Source organism: Saccopteryx leptura, chromosome 1, assembly GCF_036850995.1.
Source record: "Saccopteryx leptura isolate mSacLep1 chromosome 1, mSacLep1_pri_phased_curated, whole genome shotgun sequence".
Lineage (NCBI taxonomy): Eukaryota > Metazoa > Chordata > Mammalia > Chiroptera > Emballonuridae > Saccopteryx > Saccopteryx leptura.
In genome coordinates this window covers 37692991-37718531 of record NC_089503.1, presented here as the reverse complement: position 1 = coordinate 37718531, position 25541 = coordinate 37692991, and the positions used below count along the sequence as shown (strand labels likewise).

The following is a 25541-nucleotide window of genomic DNA, read 5'->3' as shown; positions in this document are numbered from 1 at the left end:
AAATTAACTCATTGAAGAAAATAATTTCAGGATGAGATTTACACAGGTTGATATTTCCTGAAACTAATGGCTTTGGGGAGGAGAGCTGAACAAAATTTTGAAAACTACTTGGAGACTTTAGTAAAGCAAAGTCTTCTGTGGGGTAAGCTTGTTATTCTGAAAGTTAGAGGAAAGACTAGCTAAGTTCCTGGGAACAGGTAGGATGAGGGGGTCAATGGCAAGCCTGTTTGCCACTGAGTTGCTTTACAGTCCCTTCTATTGTGAACATGTCCACCTCTGTCTTTTCTTTCAGTCCTCCACAAGCAACCCAGAGAAGTGTGTCTCTGTTTGCTAGAGCTGGGCCGGATTGCAGCCAGGTAGGTCAGACTAATGCTAGCTACTGTGTCAAGACATGGACCACCTCAACATCCAAGCATCTGAAGGCTTGATGGCTTTTTATTGCTGATGTCGAACCTGTTGAGAAGCAATTGCTTTAAATATGATGATCAGTCCAACATCTCAAGAGCAGTCATGCAAACTAAAAGCAGGCCACTAATATTCTTAACATTGTTATCTTGTCAAAGACACTCTCTCTTGAGGGATAAGGGAGGTTGTTGTACATAAAATTTATATGACAATTACTCTTTCCTTTTTGGAAAATGTATTCCCATTATTTTCTTCCCTTAATCCTTCACTCCTATCCTCTATCTCTACTCTTTATTCGTGTTCAGCCTCCATTTTGTTCATTTTCCCTCATTTCCTCCCATTCAGCATCTCATCTCTCACTTTCTTCAGTTGCTAATTCTGAGTGGGGGAATAGTTTTTAAATTCTTCTCCATATTTTGATTAGAGAAGGACAAAAAATTGTTATGTAGTGACTTCTGTGGAATCTTTGTCTTCTGGCAAAAAATGAACTAGAGGCAACTGTCGAAATCATGATTATATTTATATTTAATTAAGCGGAGGAAGGGGCTTTATTAGCTAAGCTGACTTTATTTTCTGTCTTCTTTAGTACCTTGCAAACCATCAAGCAGGGCTTCTGACAGTTCTGTGGAGCCCAAAATATTAGAAATAAAGATTTAAGTCCTCAAAGAAGTCTTAATGCAAAATTCAAATGCAGAATAAATTAGAAGATGTTTTCTTACCCAAAGCTGAGTATAATTTTAGAGCTGAAATCAGATGAACTGATAAGATAAAGTAAGAGGTAGCTTTAGGTGTAAATTCGCAAAGAGAAATTTATTTAAAAAAAAAAAAAGGAAAAGACAATACAATGTGTGCACATGAGCAAGTTACAGCTATGGGGAGAAAACTTTCTACTGATACATAGACATTTATTTGATCCAATGAAAGAATTAACCTGTAATCAAAAGAAGTAACTGCAAGTTATTTAAAACATCATACTCAATATAATCTTAACAGATTGTATATAAGGTATGCATTTTACTTTACCACAAAAATTATGTGGGAAAAAGATTATTTTAATAAAAAATATGTTTTTAAAATGAAATATGAGTGATGCTCCACTCAACAAGTAGTGGGAAAATCTATCTGAGACATTTGGAGGTTTCTCTGTGCTCTCTCACCCCATGCCCCGATATTGTGTTAGGACCTCTGGAGAGGCTCCCTCATCTTCAGTCGACTCAGGTCTCCACTATGCAGGCGTAGTTGAGGTTCATAGAGCCTGGCTATTAATTAGCACTCCATTCCCTGTCTGTGTTGCTACCTACTTGGGTTCTGTGAGGGAGTAAGACAAAGGTACCTGTTGTTTCTAGAACTCTGCCAAGCCACCCTTCTACCTGTCCTGAGCTTTTGGACTGCCAGAAAAAGAGCTTTGCATCAAAGAAATACCAAAGACTTAGAAGATATTCCTAAAATAGGAGGAAGCTAAAAATACAGTAGGGAAGAAAACATCAAAAGTAAAATCTCAATAACTGTTGCTGAAATGCTAGAGTAAAAGAAATACGAGTGCTCTGGGGTTCCTACCCAGCTGATTAGGCAGACAATTTTTGTTTGGTTGTTTGTTTTGATTATGCTGTTAGAATATTCTAAAAGGTCAGGTTCTATACTGTTGCTTTAAAATTTTAACTATATCAATCAAATAATCATCATGAATCTGAAAGTTGTGATACAGAGGTAAAGAGAAGGAGTTGCATCATAGATAGAAGTAGTGGGAATTGTAATTTTCTTCTTGTTTATTTTTTATCATTTGCCTGTTTCCTGGATTTATTTTATTTTTTTTTGTGATTATACTTTTTGTTACTTGAACCCTCTGAATAGGAATCCTGCTGAACTGAATATTTAAACTATGACCGAGTCATCAAAGGAGAAGACCCAATGAAAAATTTCTTTAGAAATGACCTTTCCCCCAGTTCTACATCTGGCATAAATTGACCCTTGCCATAGTAGATAATGCATATTAAAATCTTGGCTAATGAGAGAGAATCATAATGATCTTGCTAATTTCAAGGTAAAGCGTCCTATGAGGAGTTTTACATGTTCTTCCTCCTCAAAATAAATTTAAAGTTCAGATTCTGGGTTGCTCCATTTTTTCTTTTAAACCACTGTAGTGAGGCATGATTGACCCACAGAAAGATGTTGTATTTAACATAGACAACCTGATGAGTTTGAAGATAAGTACACACCTGTGAAAGCATCACCACACCCTATGTCATAAACATGTCCATCACCTCCAAAAGTTTCCTCCTGCTATGTACTAATTATGATTATTATTATTATTTATGATAAGAATGGGTTGCTCCATTTCTCCTTATACTTATGGCCATGCATGCTGATGAAAGCAATATTTATTCATATTACAAAGAAAATATTACTAACTTCATAAAGGAGTCATCTAAGGAGTAAGATAACCTTTACAATAATCTGTAAATTTTGCTTTTTATTCACCTACTTGAGCGCTGTAGCACTGCACATTTAGACTGAAAAAGAAAAAATATGCTAAGAAATTATTCAGGGTGTTACATTTGTGTGCAGGGTAAGGTTAAATAGTTGAATAGGAATTGGATAGATTGAACATTTAAGTATTAGGGTCTGTTGGGCAGATAAAATGTATTATGCTCACTTTGTTAAAGATGACGCTGCCCACGTGAGGCCATCGCCCAGGTGATATTAATGTGTGTTGGGGATCGTTGTAGCCTGGAGCTTGGTTTTGGGATTAAGCCTTTCCCACCCTTTTTGATGTGGGGCGGTACAATCCAATCATGCCTCAGAGAAGTGACTTTGTATTAGAAATTTCCCTATTTTGTATATCGGATTGAAGGTTGTGAAGCTACACTATAAAATAGGGGCAGAACGGGAACTTGCTCTCTTGGTTCCTGGGATGATTAGCATGAGAGAGCAGAGGGAGCAGAGAGGAGAGCAGAAGGAGGCCACGTGGAGTAGGCCAGGGGAAGCAGCCAAGATGGCGGAGTGCTGAGTGAGATGCCAGTTTGTGTAGAGTTTGTATCTGGGATAAGGAAGGAGATGGGGAACTGAGGAGAATAAGACTGGTGAGCTAGAAACCTTTGATTCTAGGAAACTCGAATAAGTCAGTGGCTTTGTGAGCACTTAATGTGAGTGGGTTTTGGAGCCCAGTGTGTGTTTTTACTTGCCCGCCGGGTGCAAGCTAGAATTAAAGAAAATGGCCCATCAGTTTTGGGCTCCATTGTTTCTTTACCGACTGTCCAAATCCAATGCAAACCTGCATGGGCCAGGCTGCTCTGATGGTGGCCCTGGCCCTGGATACTGGCTTTACAGGGTCTATTGAAGTTTCTCTCTGTACACATTTGAAGAGTTCTGTCCTAACAAAAGTTCAGTTGTGCTTTATAGACAGCAAATTGATAAACCCAAATTCTTACTGCCTTAGCCCTGTGCTGCATATTAGTTCAAGGAAAAAAAAATTTTCATCCCCCAATCTCATTTTACACCTACATTTCTTACAATATTAAACCTATATCTAGATCCTTACTTTTTTGATTCTTTCTCCTCCAACTCCTCTACAGAGGATTATATAAATTAGTAAAACAGTTTCAGCCAAAACTAAAAGTGATTTGGGAAGAACTCTCAAGAATTACAACATGCATCTGTACACATAACAGATGAGTTTTGAGCATAACCAAGTTCCCAATCCAATCTTGTGAGTTTAGATTTTATCACTAGTAGACGATGCTTTTTTATATTTGATTCTAAACATTTCCTTCTTAAATTACATAAATGTCATCTTAAAAGCATCAGTATTACTTTGGATATGGTTTGCAAAATGTTTTTCATTCTCCGCTGTATCCTCCCGCGTGGGAACACTCAGCGAAGCTCCTTGGAGATCTGTGGGCTTCTCCGAGTTCTGAGATGGGAGACTGAGAGCACTTATTTTTGTTCTCATGGGTAAAAGTTTCTTCCATTTTCAACTAACCAGAGCTATCATCACTGGAGAGTGAAATCCCTTCATTAATATTTCAGACACCATGTCAGTTTCTGGCCGTAAAGTATGCATATTTGCCTTCTGAAAAGTAAAACACTGCAGAAACAGGTTGATAAAACCTCAAAGATCTTTGTAATGGCAATGCTTTGATATTTGTTCCTAAAGCAAAAGTTACTATGGATTCGACCTATTTTGCAGAATTAAGATTAACTGTGAAGTAAAACACTTGATATTTTTGGTTTAGGGCCATAATCAATAAACATCATTGTGGAACTTTTTATATTTATATTTTTAAGAACTTCCTTGATTTGGAACAAAGTTTATGACCATTCAAAAGAGATATAATTTACAAATGTTTTGTTTTTTTTTTCATTTCCAGTTTTAATCCATGGCCCAATGACATGTTACTTAAAATACCAATAATCTCATGCAAGGCTTATTAATTAATTCATCTGATTTAAACCACTTGGCTCTGACTACTAAGAATAAACATGTTTTCCATGGGTAAAATTTCCTTCCAAATCTAAATCTATCCTTAAATTATGACAGAATACAAGTGGGGCAAAAACTACTTGCAAGAATGTGTAAACTATCCTTTAGAGAGAGGGAGTTTCTAAAATGTGTCCCTTTAACTCTAGTAAAATTGGCCCCAGATGCCTTTTGTTTAAAAACCACAGTCTACTAAATAGTTTGAGTAAATTTTCTCATTCAGAGATTGGTGAGGGCTCAATTATTTCATCTAGAACAGTGGTAGTCAACCTGGTCCCTACTGCCCACTAGTGGGTGTTTCAGCTTTCATGGTGGGTGGTAGCGGAGCAACCAAAGTATAAATAAAAAGATAGCTTTCACTATAGTAAGTTGTTTTATAAAGATTTATTCTGCCAAACTTAGCGAAATCCGATATAAAGTACTTGATAAGTAATTATTATTATTATATGCTTTAACTTGCTGTAACTCTGCTTTATACATTTTATAAAGTAAAGTTACTTCCCTACTTTACAAATCACCATTACTGTGGAACTGGCAGGCGGTTGGAAAATTTTACTACTAACAGAGATACAGAAGTGGGCAGTAGGTATAAAAACGTTGACTACCCCTGATCTAGAACAATCTCAAACTTGGGTCACATGCTAGAAAATTGAAAACTTCATTTCTAGAATCTCATCATAAAGTCATTAACCAGAAGACTCTTCCCTAGTACTTGGTAATATTTTTTAATGAGACAAAAACATGTATTGCTGTTTCAGTATTCACCCTACTTTCTTATCACTGAGATATACAGATGTGAGGATTTGGTTTTAGTGGACTCAATTTCTTTGCTTTAGTTAGACCCTTATTCAGTTTGAGAGCTGCAGCAAACCCCTCTCCCCCAAAGCTCTAAAATCTTGTAGTTGGAAAGGAGTAGAAAACAGTGTGAATTTGTGAAAACTTCATAGACAAAGTAGAAAGGTGAAGTGGTATAGAGTTCGTCATGTAAACCATCATGAAGCAGCCTTTCGGAGCAGAAAAAGAGTCCTAGTCCTGGTGACTAAGTTGGCTTGCAGGTGCGGGACCCCAACCCAAGGGGAGTTTTATGATTTACAACCTGTTGACATCTCCAGACAGACAGGAAGCCAATGAGTCGTATTTAAGTGTGCATTTCTGGACTGGCTGACTGTATGTTAGGCAGCCCGAAGTTTTCAATAGCCAATATAAGCAGCGATTTGGGGCTTACTGTTGATTTTCTGTGTTCAGTGGCACAGCTAATTTTCAGTATTACCAGATAAAAAGGAAGACCTCCAAGTCACACAGTACCATGTATGACTTTGTCACCAGCTTCATTCAAACTTGGTCTATGTATGATACTTTGTATCAGACACTAAGTGGAACCTACTGTTTCTCTAATAACATATTTTCTATTTCACTTTGTAAAAAAAATTGATAAAAAAGAAAAAGAAAAAATTATGCAGCCTATCCCTGCAAGGGGGCATGAATCCACCCACAATGACAAATGAAATCATATTTTCCAATCGATCTACTTTATAAATACTTTCAAATATGGGGTTTTCATTTAGGATCGACTATTAATTGGCTGTGACTTCTATGTCTTAAATTCCTTTATCTTCACTGCTCAGTTTATGTGATTCTTTTAAGAACATTAAACATAACAATATTTTATACCTTGATAGGACTGAGAACTCAAAGAAGTCTAGGGAGATTAAGAGTTTCCTGCTGAAGTTCATCCAGCAAGTTAGTAGCAAAGCTGAATTTATAACTTCGTGTGCTTCACTCCAGCTCTGCTATTCCATATTCCTAGGAAAATCCATTTTAAAAAAGCCGACAGTAAGGTAGTAGAGTTTTTTTTCTTTTTCTTTTTTTTGTGTGTGTAGTTTTCTGAAGTGAGAAGCAGGGAGGTAGAGAGACAGACTCCCACATGCGCCCAACCGGGATCAACCTGGCAAGCCCACTAGGGGGCGATGCTCTACCCATCTGGGCCATTGTTCTGTTGCAATCGGAGCCCTTCTAGCACCTGAGGCAGAGGCCATGGAGCCATTCTCAGCGCTGGGGTCAACTTTGCTCCAGTGGAGCCTTGGCTGCGAGAGGGGAAGAGAGAGATAGAGAGGAGAGGGGAAAGGGTGGAGAAGCAGATGGGTGTTTCTCCTCTGTGCCCTGGCTGGAAGTCGAACCCGGGACTTCTGCATACCAGGCTGATGCTCTACCACTGAGCCAACCGGCCAGGGCAGGTTTTTTTTTTGGGGGGGAGGGGTTGTAAAAGATACAAACAATAGTAATGTAAACAATGTTAATAATACCACTTTACAACTTAATTATGATGCTGTTATATTATCTAATTTGGGAGCATACTATACTTGAAAAGTGAAAACTTTGGCAAAAGTGCCTTTGTGCTGCAGTTTTCTGGTTGTGCCACTTTTGAAACGTCAAGTAACAGCAATCTCAGAGGTTGTGACACATGTCAGACACTATGCCAGGCGTGTAATGGATACTGTTTTAATTCCTTCCAACCATATTAAAATACAAGAATCAGAATTTCCATTTTACAGTGAAATAAAACTTAGGCTCAGAAATAATGTATGTGATGATGTCCCAATGTGCCAGACGCACGCAGGTGTTCGGTAACAGTTGCTTTTCCAGTGTTCTTCCTCCTCCCTCCCTCCACTGACTGCTATATCAGACCTCTAGGGCAGGCCATTTTCATCTCGACTTTCCAGAGAAAAAGCAGACTCCTAGAGGTTAAGTAATTTGCTAAATTTAAAGAGTAGGTCAATTACACAGTTAGCTCACGTCTACCTCAGGGAAGAATGATGCACAAATCTCTGTGTGAGTATTGTTGGTACTTGTCAATGGTAATGAAATGCCGGATTGAGTTCAGTGTAATTAATAAGTATTAGTTTAAAAAAATGTATTTTAGTTTTAGATAGGTTTTAAAGTCATCTAGAACACGTTTGGTAAAGAATTTATGTTCATCTAATATTAGCATGTTTTATATCAAAGTGAAATAAATACATTTTAAAATCCCAAAAAGTCAAACCAAATATATAGTATATTTTGAACCCAAAATTACTGTTATGAGAATACAGGAAATTTTTTTCATGTGAATAGTATGAAGTACCCTCTGTATTCCAGGTCCTGTGCTAGCAGCTAGAAAGGCTGTGAATTAGACAGTGATCCCTGCTATTAGAGAATTTGCAGACTAGCACACATTTTAACTAATGTCTCATCATATGGCTAATATATAGAAAAGGTTAAAATATGATAAATGGTGCCTATATCTTTTAGCCAATAATTTTTGTAACTAAAAATTACTCCATTCATTAGAGGCAGTTCTCAAAACAGCAACTGTTCAGTTGAGTTGTGCCAGTTTCAACTGTATTCTAATACGTTTTCTAGCACTCAAAGGGCACCTCACACCTAACACCCATCCTTACCATCTAAATTCTGAAAAACATGAGAAAATAAGAGAACGGCAGATGAAATATCAAATATCATCTTTGTTACTAAGAAGGTCTAAGTTGACAGACATGTTTGTTGTCTTTAATATAACTCCACAATTAGGCTGATTAACCACCTAATTACAAACAATGATGAATCAGTGTGGGAGTTCTTATAGAGACCTTCCTGTGGGCAGTTTGTTCCTTGGAAGAAGAAGGTTAAACTGAGTCAAGCATGTTCAGTTTATTCTTAGACTTACCCATTCGATAAATCATTTTATCTTGTTGGAGAGGAGTGAGCAATGAAGGAGAGAGACCAGAGATTGAAGTAGTCAAGCACCCTCTACAAGAACAAAACTTCAAGAGTGAGAAAATTGCTTCCCCCTAGAAATGTCTATGAATGGTATCAGTTAAAACAACAAGCTATTAGAACAAGATAGTAATCTAAGCTTTTACATCGAATACTGTTGTAATATACCAACTCTAAGATACTAAAATTGGCAACATATTTGTTCTCTATGGGTTATTTACTTTTAGATTATCCTGAATTTTTTACTTTTGCCTTTCTTTTCTAACATGTAATCAACCTGTCAGAGAAAAGTGGGCTCAGCCCTCAAGTCAGAGAACCTGGATTTGCATCTTTGTCCAACTCTTACTTAGTTCTCTACCTTCTCTGGGTCTGGATTCTTAGCTGTGTATAAATGAAAGTGTGTTACTGGATGAGCCCAAAGGTTCTTCTCAGCTCTTAAATTCTGTAGTTATCTTTGGCCTCCTCCATCTGGGAACATTTGGCATACATCTAAGAAATCAAATCAATTTTAAGTTTAGCCTAAGGAAAATATGATTACAGGAGATAAGAATGCTGATAACAACTGTGCTTCTCTTTTTTTATTTTTATTTTTTGTGACAGACACAGAGAAAGACAGAGAGAGGGACAGATAGGGACAGACAGACCAGAAGGGATAGAGATGAAAAGCATCAACTCTTCATTGTGAGACCTTAGTTGTTCATTGATGGCTTTCTCATATGTGCCTTGATTGGGGAGCTACAGCAGACTGAGTGACCCTTTGCTCAAGCCAGCGACCTTGGGCTCAAGCTGGTGAGCCTTCCTCAAACCAGATGAGCCCATGCTCAAGCTGGCGACGTCAGGGTTTCGAACCCGGGTCCTCTGCATCCCAGTCCAATGCTCTATCCATGGCCCCACTGCCTGGTTAGGCTGTATCTCTCTCTCTCTTTTTTTTTTTTTATAACTTGTACAGCATCTATAATTTACAACACACAATTTTTAACATATTATTCTAAATTTGTTTCTTTTTCTTCTGTGTTCATTTTCCTTCCTAGTAACACTAGACATGCTTTCATTATATTATTCTTAAGAGAATAACCTGTATAACCCATAGTCCATTTTCCTGGACCCATAGGAGGTGTACAATTAACAGTGCACTTCTCCTCTGTTAAATCATTTTAAGAATGTTTATTTTGGGGGATTGCTGTTTTAAAAGTTGGCTCTGACTGATTTTATTTCTGTCTTTAACAAGCTTGTGTCCAAAATAGTTCAATTACAGCATTAGTATCATTTGTTAGTAAATAGGAAAGCTGAAGACTAAATTGTATATGATTATATATATTATTGAATCATTAATATATTACATGTAGTCTTTTTATTTAATCTTAATATATTATTTCTTATGTGTCTGCTCATTATGTGTGCGTGCACACACATAGCAGATACATTTTTTCCCCTGCTTAAAAGGATGTCATTTCAGAGTTTCTATTTCATGCCAGAAAAAGTTAATGTTGTTTTTAAAAAATCATCAGTTTTCTCTTCTAGTGTTCATAACTAAATGTAACATGTATCAAGCATATCACGAGAAGTTATACATGTCTATTGATCTGGTATCTTTTAAAAGGTACGGTGTGGAGCCTCCTGGTTTGATCAAATTGGAAAAAGAGATTGAACAAGAAGAGACCCTTTCTGCCCCTTCTCCTTCCCCTTCTCCTTCATCAAAGTCTTCTGGCAAAAAGAGTACAGGAAACTTACTGGATGACGCGGTGAGTAAATCGCTCCGCCTTCTTACTCCTACTTAGTCCTTGAATTTCAACACTCCTTCTGTACCATCTCTTATCAGTCTGTCCTTTCCCAGTTTCAGTTTCATTAAAATTCATTGTTAAAGTCCTATGGAAAATTTTGTAGTTGTACAAGTCATTCTGAGGTTCAAAACTGAGCCAGTCGTTTAAGAAAAAAAACTGTCACTTTGTTCTGCTACCATTTTAGGATAATAAAGAACTTCCCAAAAGTTGACTTTGAAAACATTTAGGCCTGTTGTCATTGGTTTATGACCCTCCATTCACAGATCGGAAGCCCTGGGCATGAGATCTTGAGGACTGTTAAAGGGAAAGCAAACATACCACAGACAGGAGAACCGCCCTTTCCTTACTGCCCGCTGTGGGCCCAGGTCTAGCATGGGTTGCCTGTATTCTTGGAAAGTGTAATGCAGGTTTCTCATTGAGAAAAAAGAAACTTAGCAGCCAACTCACCTGCTGAGGAGAGGAGAGGAGAGGTGCTTAGATTCCAACCCAGGGTTGTCTAACTCGGACATCCCCATCCCTCTGCTCAGCAGAGTCCTTGAGTCACAGTCTTTGGCAGATTAGGAGCTATTTTCATTATATCCTCAAAATCACAGAGCACAGATTCTGGATGTAACAGCAGATGGGATGAATTAAAACTTTCTGGCTACCCTGTTGTCTATTAATTAGTTCTTGGTTGTAAATAAAGTCTTTGATTGTGTGTGGATTTACTTCGCAGAACAAGTGTTTTGAGTGCAAATGTACAAAATTGCTTATTGATCTTCTAGAAAATAGTAACATCATTCACTCTAACATAGAAGGGGAGAGTCCTTAGAAATGAGCAGCAACCATAGTGCCCATTGTGTGGAGTAGGCAGGACTGGAAGAGACCACTGGCTCCTAGCCCGGGGGCTTCTTACCCAGGGATTGAAATGCAAAGTGCTAAGACAGTGGCAGACAGGCATGACTTGATGCAGAAAGAGATTTCCCCATCTTTTGTCCCATCCATGTGACAGGCTAACTTATACTGCAGATTTAGATGAGCAGAAATAGAAGTATTTTTCTGAGAGGTTGAGAATTTTCCTTTCTGCTAAGGGCAGCAGACTTAGCCTGTTAAGGTAACTAGCCAATAGCAGTTTAATTTAGGTTTTTTTTTGTTGTTGTTGTTCAGTGCACCCAGGACTTAAAAAACTGGCAAGGGCATTTTAAAAATTAAAGCAATTTTAAATCGCAGGTCTGTTTTTAAGAATCAATGACATGTCTTGCTTGTCATAGTATTTTATATTTATTTTATAAGTTAATTGAATGAAGTATTGTATATGTTAATAGTAGCTAATAGTGCATTATTCCTATTTGATGAGAACAATTTTCTCTCTCAATTATGCTTTTTTGATTGGACTCATTTTGGAGTAAGATGTTCCTTTAGTCTTTTTCTTACAAATGCGCTTCTCAGTGGCAACTACCCTTGACTTTAGTCCTTTCCCCCTCTGCCGTCACCTCCATTCATTTTCTTTAATGCATTATAGTCAGAGTTCTGGCTAGCATCACCCATAACCTTCTAATGAATAAATTACTGAATCAAAGACAGTTTTTAGTCCACAGATCGAGGCCACTTTCTGATGTTTGACACTGCTGACCAAAGCATTATTGACATTATTCTCCACAAACATTATTGTCAACAGAATGATCAACCTAAATGCAACTCAGATTTGATGAAAATTATATAGGGGTTGCCTTTCACATTGAGGGTAAACCCCAAACTCATTGATATGTCACATAAGCCTCCGTGTTCTGGCCCATTTTGTCTCTCTGGGCTTTGTTGTCCTCTACACACATCCTGGCAATCTGAGGACTCCATTGTAAGGGTCCCCGCTACTCCAGGACATTTTATGCCCCAGGATTTTCCTCACCATAATTAAACATACTCATCCTTTAAATCTACTTTTAAACACCTTTTCATCTTTTAAAATTCCAGTTGTGTGGCTTTGATATAAAGCTTTTCTTGGCATCTCCCATTCCAGGTAAAATTGACAAGTTAGTTCTTGATGCCCCAAGTGTTTTTATATGTTTAAAGAGGTGTTTACCTTATTGGACATAAATATCTATTATTCCTAGGTGCCGTCCTTGTTCTTGAAGACAAGGACCATATTTTATTCGTGTATGTCTGTTAGTGCCATTTTTGTTGAATAGATGATCAGTGTGGGCAGTTAAAGTTTGAACAAGCTTTTCCCTTATTCTGTTTACCTGGAATGGCCTTATACTCTGAAAATGGAGGCACTTTACAGAAAGAGGAGATGTTGCCCCTTGAAGCCATTTACATGAACATAGGAGAAGTGGCCAAAATGGTTCCCTTTCTTCATCAGCTTGTCCCATATGGGGCCATCGGTCATCCTTGAAAAGGGGAGGAAAAGAACAGGAGGCACAAGGTGGTGCGACAACTATGAAAGGGATTTTAGAAACATGTTGCCAATACTCCAGTTCAGAAGAAGTAGAATGAAATAGAAACTCTCTTTACAACGGCAAGACCGTCATTCCTTGGCTGGTCTCCCTGCTCCATGTTCTAGTCTCTCAAGTGGAAACCATGAGGGGATCTCACAAGAGCTTTAAATCACCTTTAAAGTATACCAGGATCTGGGAAAAAAACTATCTGTTTAGTTAAGAGGTTTTAATTGAATGTAGGAAATGTACAAAGTAGATATTTCTGTATCATTGCCAGCTAGAATACTATGTTCTGAAAGACTTTATACCAACATTTCTCCAAGAATGTTTAATCAAATACTAACACCCCCAGATGCCCCACAGGGAGAAGAATTTCATGGTTAGGTTAGTTTGAGAAATACAGCTTACTGTATTCCCTGTGTAGTTTGGCAATGCAGCGTGTTGTATCAAAGGCACTAGTGAGTTCCATAACAAGATCTCATTTGGCCTGGAATTTTCCAAATTATTTGGCCACCAAAGTCTCTTGGTCTCTTTCATACTAGGTTGGAGAAATTACATTAAAATATTTACATTCTGTTTAAGAGACAGTTTTTCACCAATGTGTTTTATTTCAGAGACAGTGGAACAGAGAGAAACATAATTTGAGGCTCAGTAATAATGACTTAAATCAGAGCTTCATATGTATATCAAGTATAAAAAGTAAATAGTTCCTACGGCAGTTGCTTCAGTGCATGTGAAACATATACCGCCGTTGGAAATTGGAATTCATGTGCCCCAATTTGTGTTTTAGAATGGGGGTGTTAACTAGAGATTGCTTGTAAAGGTCCTGTGTTCCCTTACAAATATCAGCTATTTCTGCTCTGGCAAAGTTACTATTTGTATCTACAACAAAAACGATGGAGAAGGAACAAAAAAGAGAAAAGGAAAAGAGAATAGAGTAAGAAAAGCAGGCCTGTGTTAAGATATCATCTTCCAGTGAAAGATTTCAACAGAAACTGCCAGTTCTGAAACTTTCTGTTTCCTCACATATCTTTGTTTGCTGCTAAAGGGAATTGTAAAAAATTGGAAAAAAAACAAATAGGTGACCATTTCTGTGGATAATGCACCCCCCTTCTTTAATCAAGATATTATAAAAGAACACACAGTGGAGTCCATTCAGAATAATTTATTCTCCCAATGTCCTGATAGAGCGATTCATCGGTGATAAAACGGCGGGGTCAGGTTTAGTCCTCTTTACGTTCCCTCATGCTGAGCTAGTTCCCACACAATGTGTTGAATGCAGTTCTAAGAAACCATTCTTACTTTCTTCCTCTTCTCCATCAACTTCCTCAGTCTGGGGATGAGAGATAGTATAATTCTGAGTAATCAGGCTCCTCTTGAAATCCCATTTTAGCAGAAAGCTGGCTGGGTTCCTGGTCCCAAACGGAACACCTGCCAGGCTGACTTATCCCAAGGTAACGTAAGAAGCACAGATGTCATCAGTCACTGTTTACTTAACAATCTATTTCCACTACCCACAGTCTGGCCTTGTCTCTTCCTTTTCGGCCTCCACCCCTCACAGAACTACAAAACAGCCCTTGAGTTTAAAAACCAAGTCCGTTTTCAAAGCTTGAGAGGCCTTAGAGAAAAGCAAGTCACTTGAGAATATGTATCTATTTTGTATTTCACTTCATTTGATACTGGCAGTTTCTGTATTTTGTCTAAGAACACTTGGAGATGGAAATAACTTTTTGCACATACTTGTGATTGTCATTTCTTAACAGAGGAACAACTTGAACACCGGCTTACTCTTTGCTTAGTTATTATGTGGCAGGAAGGCTGTGCCAAGCAAGGCTTTCCTAAAGTTTGGGCCCTGTGCCTTTATGATGCTGATTTATTGTTCTGTTATCACCATCTTGTTTAAGAATATCCATACAGGCCCTGGCCGGTTGGCTCAGTGGTAGAACGTCGGCCTGGCGTGCAGAAGTCCCGGGTTCGATTCCCGGCCAGGGCACACAGGAGAAGCGCCCATCTGCTTCTCCGCCCCTCCCCCTCTCCTTCCTCTCTGTCTCTCTCTTCCCCTCCCGCAGCTGAGGCTCCATTGGAGCAAAGATGGCCCAGGCGCTGGGGATGGCTCCTTGGCCTCTGCCCCAGGTGCTAGAGTGGCTCTGGTCGCAACAGAGCGACGCCCCTGAGGGGCAGAGCATCGCCCCCTGGTGGGCAGAGCATCACCCCCTGGTGGGCGTGCCGGGTGGATCCCGGTCGGGCGCATGCGGGAGTCTATCTCTCCCTGTTTCCAGCTTCAGAAAAATACCAAAAAAAAAAAAAAAAGAATATCCATACAAAAAAGTCCCCAGGGACAGAATTCTGTTAATACTGGGGGAGTAGGTGGATGTATCTATGGACCAAGTGTCATGTAGTACATGTAGTAGAAGAAATTCAGAACTGAAATATGCGAGCCTAATCTCTAACTTGATGTTAGGCAGTTTTCTCATTTTTCCATGAAACCCATCTGTAAGATTCTTTGAATCCAGTCTCAGTCTGCTGCGCCCGTTTCCCCCTGTGTTCTGTGTAGACTCATTTTTAAATTTATCCATTAATTTATTTATTCAATATGCATTTTTAAACACATAGTATATGCTATTAAGGCATTTTGTTTTATTTCAAGGATATAAAACTATAATGAAACACTTATCTTAACCCATAAGTAACTCAAAATCCAGCAAAGAGAAATTAAGGTTAACTAATAACTGATATAAAATTTTATATCCTAAGAATAAGTATTAAGAATTATAGGTTTATATGTTGGTAGAATTAGGGCTTCTGCCTGACCAGGCAGTGGTTCAGTGGTTAGATGTCAGCCTGGGATGCAGAGGACCCAGGTTCGAAACCCTGAAGTCACCAGCTTGTGTGCAGGCTCATCCAGCTTGAGTGTGGGGTCGTTGAATTGAGTGTGGGATCATAGATATTACCCCATGGTTGCTGGCTTGAAACTCAAGTTTGCTGGTTTGAGGCTTTGGTCTCTGGCTTGAGCCCAAGGTTGCTGGATTGAGGCTAAGGTCACTGGCTTGAGCCCAAGGTCACTGGCTCGGCTGGAGCCCCCAGTCAAGGCATATATCAGAAAGCAATCAATGAGCAACTAAGGTGCTGCAACAAAGAATTGATGCTTTTCATCTCTCTCCTTTTCTTTCTATCTATCTGTCCCTGTCTCTCTCTCTGCTTAAAAACAAACAAAGAAACAAACAAAAACACAAAAGAATTAGAGTTTCTAAAAGGGACTAATGAAAATATGTTTCCCGAAATTGTTTCTCTTTCCCCAGCTGTAGTGTTGGTTTTTCCTTATAGGTCTTCACTGAGGCAAAACTGTAGTTCCTAAGATAACTTTTCTTCAGGATTCCTCCACCTTTTCTAGCTTTCCTCTAGTTTTTATGCTTCTCTGCTTTCTGGAATCCCTTTGATATAGGGAAATCAAGCTGTTTAAGTCTTTTATACCAGCACATAAGTGAGTTTATATGCTACTTTTTCCACGGTTTTTGCTGATTGTGATTCCACAGTAGAAGGCTGATTGAAGTCAGATGTTGCATTATTTGAGGAAATGATTGAATATCTTTGATGACAGCGCTCTAGGAACCAGATCTCTGTGGAAGAGAGAATTTGAGTGGGGCGAGTCCAAGCCAATTCCTTCAGAAACAAACTTTATTCTATCTAGCTTCTCAAATGCAGGCTGTACATTGTTTAGATCTTCCATGGAAACTTTGACTCAAAACACAGAACATTGTTGTTTTGGGTTGGCTGGTTGGTTAGTTGAAGAGAGGACAGTTATGAGATACCGCATTCTCATTTGAGGAAAACATAAATATAAATTTTATTCCTAAAGTCATAGACTATCCATTGTCTTCTGATAGTCACAACTACTTATAAGCATTGTGCACATACCATTTAGATTAGGTATTTTTTCAAGAATAGGGAGATAGATAAATGAAATTGAGATAAATTCTGAGACATGAATTCTATGAAACTTGTAAATTATAAGATACTGCCAGGGATGTAAGTTTAGGTAGGTAGCCCTTTCTGAGGTGGAGTGAATTGTTGGATAAGTCTGAGTGGGTTAGAGGTGACTTCTAATGGAAAATCTTTGAGTTCAAAATAAAATGAAACAATAGTCTCATTAAATATTTTTTAAATTCTCATTTATTTTAAAATGGGTAAAATTAATACTATCAAATTATAATGAGGAAACCAATGCTATGTTAATATACACTCTATTCTATTTTCAATATGTTTATCTTAGCAACCTGACGTACATGATCTTTATAATCCTCTCAGAATGAGAACCAGATCATCGTTCTTACGCTGCCAGCTGATTTGCTCATCATTGTTCTCCAGCATCGTTGTCGCTGTCATCACCCGCCTCGTGCCATAGTGCCGTAATTGGCCTTCACAAAACACCTTCTGGGCCTGACCTTTACATAGTTAGGACTTAATGTGCTATTTCTTTGCTCATATCACATTCATAGTCTGATATAGAACAAATTTAAAAGCAGTAATGGTCTGTGGGTTCACAGGCCCCTGTGAAATCACAGAACAAATTAATAGAAATGGGACTTGATTAAGGAGAATGAACTTGCTTTAACTCTTCTATTTCAGGTGAAAAGGATTTCTGAGGATCCTCCTTGCAAATGCCCAAATAAATTCTGCGTGGAGAGATTGTCTCAAGGAAGATACCGAGTGGGAGAAAAGATCCTCTTCATTAGGGTAAAGTTTTACTTTTCACTGGATATCTTGTCCTTTATGAGACTAACAGGAAAATATGACCGATAATTAAGCAGAAACTTCCCCTGTGGTGGTAACAATTGGACTTGAAGACAGGAGGTATGAAGATTTTAAAATGTATCGTACAAATTATTGCTGAGGGCTAAATAAATAGAACTATCTCTTTCTACATTTACAGAAGCATGCACAACAAATAGATCATAGAGATAAAATACAATGAGGGGAAGAAAAAAACAAATGTCTTTTTTTATATATATTTAGTCTCAAAGGAACTTCTCCCCCCCCCCAGCAAATATTCGCACATATGCACATATATCCCCCCCCTGGGAAACAGAAATCAATATTCTGCCCTGGTCTTTCATATCTCAACCTCAGGAAGATCTTCCTGTTGGTCCTGGTAACTTTCAAAGTATTTGAACATGATTTTTAAAGCAGTTTGGGTTATGCACCAGAGTGAGTAGACTGGAAACTCGTTACCATAGTTTGGTTAAATGTCGACTGCCATTTCTTCATTAGTTCTCTGGGGCTCGATAAAGGAATGTATACCTGTGCCAATGAATGGTTTGGTAGTCTCTGAGCATTTTGCATTGTCCTCATGAGAAAGGAGACAAGATATCATGAGCAGTTATAGGTTGAAGTTAGTGGCTCAGTAAAGTAACATGTCCAGCCTTTAATTTGTGATCTGTTTTGGTAATAATCAAGAAAACTTAATCTCACAAAATAAGTTTGTGACTTTTTATAAGACCAATAATTATTCTTCTCAGAAATAAGGAGATGAAAGCCATAACACTGATATAGTCCTAGAAACTTCCAGTGGATACATCTGAGTATTTTCTACCTTATTGTTTAGTCATTTCCTAAATAACAGAAGGTTATGATTCAAAGGACTTATAGTCTCTACTTGAATAACTTACAGATATCTCGCTTGTTATTTCACTTTATGGAGCAGAATGACTTGAATGTGTACATCTAGTACAGTCAATGAATATTCTCAACAGCACTCAACTCAATTATGGCCCAGTAGTTTTGTCTATGTAATGCTTTCTTAATTTTTGACTGAAAATCATTTGCATGGCAAGTTTTTAAGGTTATTTGAAGAAAAGTTGGATCATAATTAGCCTTCAGTAATCCTGACAATCATTTTGTATTTTAATCTGATTTAGGTCAGTGTTTATTGATTGAAAAAAAAAATTCCAGTAATAATTGATACTTTGCTTGGGGATATCAATGCAAGGGATGTAATGATATGTTATTATTAGGGATTGGACTACACCTCACTAGAATAAACAGCTGTCCCCATCAGTGCTTAGTATTCTCTTGTTCCTTGTTATAAGGAACACAGACAGGTTTATTTCAGCCAAGCTGCCTGCTTTCCCTTTAGGACATTAAAAAATAGTGAATTGGTATTTCCAAAGATGTGTTTAAATTTTACTATGTTCTTTCTCAGTTGAGACTCAGGCTCCTTGAGAACATTAGGCCCTTGAGCCTAGAATCCAAACAGGGTTTTATTCATGTAAACAATTATTCCTTTTATGATCGAAGTATTGACAAAACACATAATTGATAAATTATATGCATTACCTTCTAATGTAACCTAATATCTTTAGGCAAAAAAAAAAAAACCACACACACACAACAAAAACTATATATATATATATATATATATATATATATATATATATATATATATATATATATATATATATATATAAAGTTTGTTTATTTGTGTCAGGTCTTTTCTATTTAGTCAATTGTCAAAGAATATAATAGCTATATTTGTAAATAACAAATTTAAGTTGTATTTAACATGTAAGATATATTTTGGTGTTCCATTTTTCTTTTCAGAAAATGGTTTCCTTTTAGTAAAATCTGAGCATGTATTATTTATAGAGGAATTGAGATTTGCTTTACTGAAAAAATTACATTAACTTCCCTAGTGATAGGATTTGAATTAAATACCAGTGTGTTTCAGCAGAACACACTGTAACATACTGTGCACATTCAGTTTCCTGCTTCTAATGCTCCAGGCAAGCCTGCAATAAGGAAGATGACAGAGGCTATTCACTGACTGGCCAGCAAGGGAGGGCATAGTGCTGCTCTGACAGGTGTTTTAACAAACTTTAGTCATTCACTTTTTTTCATTTTGTGCTGTCTACATTTAATTTGAACTATTTTTTTAAAACAGATTTTATAATTAACCCATTTTTTCAAATTTTAATTTTTAAAAAGAAATCATTATATGGCTGCCTAAATTGTAAAGTAAAACTATTTGTCAAAAAAAGGGAGATATTTGTTAACATATAGTTATTGAAATTATTATTCCTTCGGCTTGCCAAGCATACATTCCTACCTTATTGGAGGAGAGTGATTCTACAAAGACTCCTCTGTTGTTTTAGGCTACCCCTAGAGGCTTCCGGCCTCCCATTCCCTTGAGTTTAGGAACTGACACTTCACAGACAAGCATTGTTCATTACACATTTTCTTCGTTTCCTTCTCATCACTGAATGCACAAACCAATTACCATCTCATTGATGAGTATACACTTCGGGTAGTACTTTTGATTTTTGGCAGGAACTATAATTGATTGTCATTCTGCACTAACTCACCGTAAGGAACTGGCAGTTATTACTCAACAACAACAAAAAAACCCCTCAGAGATATTGTTTTGCAAATGATCATATGGTTGTTGCTGCTAATGTCTTAACTTGATGGCTCTCTAAACACCTGGATTAAGTAGTAAGTGCCTTTAGTTAAATTCTCAGTGGGGAATGATGACCTCACAGTGTCGCTGCTGAAGTTCTGCATTTGTTAAACTTACATTTTTAACATTGGCATATTTTAAACTTTGTCATATCTTTTTGAGGCTACTAAATATGGTCATATTTACTACATAATACATAATAAGTAGATGCATTTATGCATATTATTCTATAAAACAAAATATACCTGGTGTCTTAACTTTTATCCCCCAGTTTTCTGTCAGTCCGGAAAATAGCAGTGTCTTCCTACGCCCATAATGAACCTGTCCATGCAAGGAACTGCTGACTTAGCTCTTATGTAAATATAACACAATTGTCAAAACAGTGACTCAGAAAAATACTCTCTCTTACAAATAGATACATACAGGTTTCTCTTCATAAGTCTGCATGTAATACATGTACTCTTGATTTAACAATTTTGTTGCTAGCCAAATTCCAAGGTTTTGTTGACAATACCCAATTACTTTACCTACATATGGTTTAATGATTCTCATGTATATGAACACATCTTCTCTTTATACATACAAACAGATACAGTAACAGCAAATAAGAATGAAAAAATATAAGAATGTGAGCAAATTACAGTAAAGGAGCCCAGAAGACATTTTCTGCAGTGGATATCTTTGCTAAGCATGCCTTGTCTGTGGTTTTCTAGAAACCAGTGTATGAATGAACACTTCACATACATGGCTACGTAGCGTGTACTTATGTAGAGGCGCTTATATGGTGATGTAGGCATGTTTGCTTATGTGCATGTGTCTCCATTTCAGAGGGAGGGATTAGTCTCTACCCAAATATAAAGAATCCAATACTATAGCGGAAAACCTCTGAGGTTTTAACTGGCTTTTATATTCAATACAATTATGCTAATAATCCCTGCCAGTGTGGGAATTACCTTGTTTCTAGCTTATCAAAAATAATTTTCAAAGCCATACTTTTGTTCTGTACCTTCCAATGAGCAACACTGGTGTATTGAACAATCTGATGGACAAGCAAGATAAATGCAACTAATTTGTGCCTGTGTAGTGAAGATACTAATTTACTTTCCTTCAAAGTATAAGTATTTCAGTGACTATTGAATTTGGACAGTGATAAACCTCCCTGCTGATTTCTGTGGTAACAGAGAGGTAGATATTATAATTTAGCCATGCTATGTATCTTTTAAATGTAAATAGATGAATCTCAGGCCTAATGGTATGATCTGGAGGAGGAGAGAAGTAAGAACTCTTCTTTGTTCATTTGTTCATTCAGTTAGTTTCTACCCAGGCTTCAAGTGTTAACAAGTTGATTGGCAATATGAACGTGTGTAAGCTTATAGGAAAGCTTTCTCAGGTGCCATCAAAGGTCTCTGCTATTTTATTTGTCAAACTCAACTCAATGATGATAATTTCTATGTAAACAATCTAATGGTATTTTTAAAAAAGTGATCCCCAGATTAGTAGCATCAGCATGACCTGGGAACTGGTTGGAACTGCAGGTTTTTGGCCTTACCGGGACTTACTCAATTAGAGTCTCTCTGAGGGTGGGCCCCGCCACCTGTGTTCTGACAAGCCCTTTGAGTTATTCTGAAGTGGGCTGAAGCTGAAAACTACTGGTCTAAAAGTCAGGAAGAGCTATATGAAGGAAGAAAGTTGTACAACACCATAATTAGAAGTCATTGCATGTCTGATCAGGGGAAACTATAACCATCCAGGTAGTAGAAAGGATCATTTTGAGGATATCTTTGTATCCTTGTGAGAAAATAATGAAGATATTATGTTATGTGGGAAAAAAACAGACTTTGAGATAGTATTTTCATATAAAAATATCTCTGCGTAAAACTGATATATACTTGTGATTAAGATTTGAAGGGAATAAGAATAATTGAAAATAGTTTTTAATTGTTGAGGTGTTGAGGGTGTATAATTATGAATATTTTTTTTTGTTTTGCATTTACTTCTGATGATGTGAGCACCATGAACCCTTCAAAAGAAGTCAGCAGCCTGATACAGTTACAAATTTGTGAATAAAGGGACTTTTATAAGATATCATATTAATTAGCGAACTGCTTATTTTTCTAGTCCTGTGGCTAAGATTCCCATTTTCTGGAAAAGGGTAGGGAGGTTTATTGGAGTCATGGTGTTATATGTCAAGAAGGACTTTGCATTTTTGTTGTGAAATTATAGCATATTTTTTCTTGGCTGAAGCCTTTAGCTTTTCTTATCTTCCTTTACTATTTTATCTCTCCATTTAAAAAACTCTCTCAACTTGTTTTAGGTTAGGATTAAAAAACATGCAAACATGGGTATAATGTCCCTTCTCTCTGCAGACCCCATAATTGAGTCATGGACTCAGTTTTCTCTCCTTTGGGCATGAATGATTTAATCATGACATCCTTTTCCTTTAAAGCTTCAGTTTTAGTGACGTGCCAGTAACCTACTATGATAAACTGATCTGTGCTAATATGATAAAGTGATTTATAAATGGCTCTAATGAGTCAAATGGCCATGGGGTAAGATCTTTACACTTAACATTGTTTAATGTTCTGTTAGTAAGACTTTCTGGCACAATAACATGCAAGCCGGTGGGTTCATATGTTATAAGGTAGCTTTTTGTGCTACTTGCTTTGGGCACTAATTTGATGAATTCTTTTTTACTTAATTACAATTTATCACTACCCTGACATTGTACTTGAATTTTGTTCAAGGTGTGTTCCAGGAATAATAGTTCCAAAAGGTGTTCAAAAGTATTATTTATAAAGAAGTGTTATCATGATAAAGAATTTATAACAGGCTTCTTTATTAACTCTTAATATTGATTACTGACTCTGTTAGCTCTGTCTGAGCACATGATAGATCCAATTTTTCTTCTCATCCCAGTATGGGAAATCTGTTGCCTTTCCTATTTTACAGATGAGGAAGTTGAAACATGGAGGTTGAATATCTTCTCAAAGATATAAGCTAATAAATGGTGAAAGTGGGGTTCAAAGGCTCCAACTCCTGAATTTACGTTCTCTACCACTAAACAGTATTGATTTGTTTATCTGGAATGATCTGGGATTTCTTGAAGGGATGAATATATTAATATGATCTATTAATCCCATCGTACATAGTGAATCCATAATGTTTTCCAAATGTATCTGACCATAGAAATTGCCTTTCTCCCACTTTTTTTTTACTTTCCCCCATAACATCCTGATGGGATAGGAGGTCAGGAAAACATACTTTGAAAAGTACTTATCAATCAAAGCAAATTTAAAAAATTAATTTGTAACAGAGTTATACTGAATTGAAAGTTTTCTATATTTGCCAGAGTTAAAACCCATATATGTATATATGAAAGTACTGCTAAGAAATATTGACTTTATACTCATTCTTGCCTTAAAGATCCATTTGGTAATTATGATTCAAGGAAATAACCTGCAAAACTTTGAAGAACAGACAGCTAAAACTTTTAAAATATCATGTGAGCCTGGCATTGTAGCAAGTGCTTTACATACACTGTCTCACTGATTCCCCTTTACTACTACAGCCAAGAAAGTGTTTCCATCCTTTGTTACAAGTGACACCCCTCTGCCCCAAACCTAGAGAGCCTAGGTCTGAAGTAAGTAGTATGAAAAACAAAATTGAAGTGTTTTTTTTTTTTCTTAGAGAGAGAGACAGACAGACAGGAAAAAAGGGAGATGAGAAGCATCAACTCATAGTTGTGATACTTTACTCATTCACTGCTTTCTCATATGTGCCTTGACCAGGGGGCTCCAGCAGAGCGAGTGTCCCCTTGCTCAAACCAGCAACCTTGGGCTTCAAGCCAGTGACCTTTGGGCTCAAGCCAGTGACCATGGTGTCGTGTCCATGATCCCACGCTCAAGCTAGTGACCCCGTATTCAAGCTGGTGAGCCTGTGCTCAAGCTGGTGACCTCAGGGTTTAGAACCTGGGTCCTCAGCATCCGAGGCTGACTCTCGATCCACTGTGCCATTGCCTGGTCAGGCACAAAGTTGAAGTTTTGACTCCCAAACCCATAATACACTCCACTTCAAGCTGCTTCCCTATGGCATGTCAATTAAGTACAAATATTTTATTCACAAATTTAGCCCTCTAAAATAAAGCTGCACCTTTTTACAATATATTTCAGGTTCAGCTACATAGTAGTGTATTCCTTATACCATTTTTAATTTAAAGATATTCAGAATATAAAAGGCATTACAGTTATATAATCAATAGTTTCTACTGTAAAGAAAAAGATATAATGTGTTTGACTGTGTTGTGAGAGTAATAAAAATTATAACAATATTTATTAGGTGTTTATTTGTATGCCAGACATTGTTCAAAAAGCTTTGTATGACCTATCTAGTTTAATAGTCAAAGCCAATTAGACTTCTATACATTATAAGGTGTATTGTATTGTTATCTGTATTGATAACTTTTTAAATGAAGTCAGAAGATAAATCTATATTGCCAGTAGAGTCTTGTGAGTCTTCTTGCTAATTGTAGATAATTTAAGAGTGGATTAATATTATATCAAGACATTTTTATAGCAGACTTTCATAGTTAGGTAAAACCATATGACACAATACAATATAAAGATGATGTATCATAGAATTGTATGGTTGAAACTTATATAATTTTAAATAATGTCACCCCCAAAATTTATTTTTTTTTCTTTTTTTTCTTTTTTTTTTTTTTTGTATTTTTCTGAAGCTGGAAATGGGGAGAGACAGTCAGACAGACTCACGCATGCGCCCGACCGGGATCCACCCGGCACGCCCACCAGGGGCGACGCTCTGCCTACCAGGGGGCGATGCTCTGCCCCTCCGGGGCATCGCTCTGCCGCGACCAGAGCCACTCTAGCGCCTGGGGCAGAGGCCAAGGAGCCATCCCCAGCGCCCGGGCCATCTTTGCTCCAATGGAGCCTTGGCTGCGGGAGGGAAGAGAGAGACAGAGAGGAAGGAGGGCGTGGGGGTGGAGAAGCAAATGGGTGCTTCTCCTATGTGCCCTGGCCGGGAATCGAACCCGGGTCCCCCGCACTCCAGGCCGACGCTCTACCGCTGAGCCAACTGGCCAGGGCTCACCCCAAAAATTTAATAGAAAAATAAATAAAAATAAAATCTTGCAAAAAAAATCAGGTGAAGTTTCATGCTAACACCCTAATGGTTCAGGGAATTTTCATTTTCACATGGCAATACCCTGCCTTAGGGGAATTAAGAAGTGTGACTATTTAAAGAGC

At 37.5% G+C, this 25541-nt stretch overlaps 1 protein-coding gene across 6 annotated transcripts in view; it reads left to right on the top strand.

The window, feature by feature from the left end:
• GAS2 (growth arrest specific 2) overlaps positions 1-25541 on the top strand; it is a 136434-nt gene that overhangs the window by 64901 nt on the left and 45992 nt on the right. For all 6 annotated transcript variants that reach the window (XR_010748929.1, XM_066364334.1, XM_066364327.1 and 3 more), the window contains exons 5-7: positions 293-356; positions 10233-10374; positions 17454-17561. Coding sequence is in view for 5 of the 6 variants with exons in the window: in XM_066364334.1 (XP_066220431.1) it covers positions 293-356; positions 10233-10374; positions 17454-17561 (314 nt within the window). In the remaining variant the exon portion in view is untranslated. The remainder of the gene's footprint in view (positions 1-292; positions 357-10232; positions 10375-17453; positions 17562-25541) is intronic.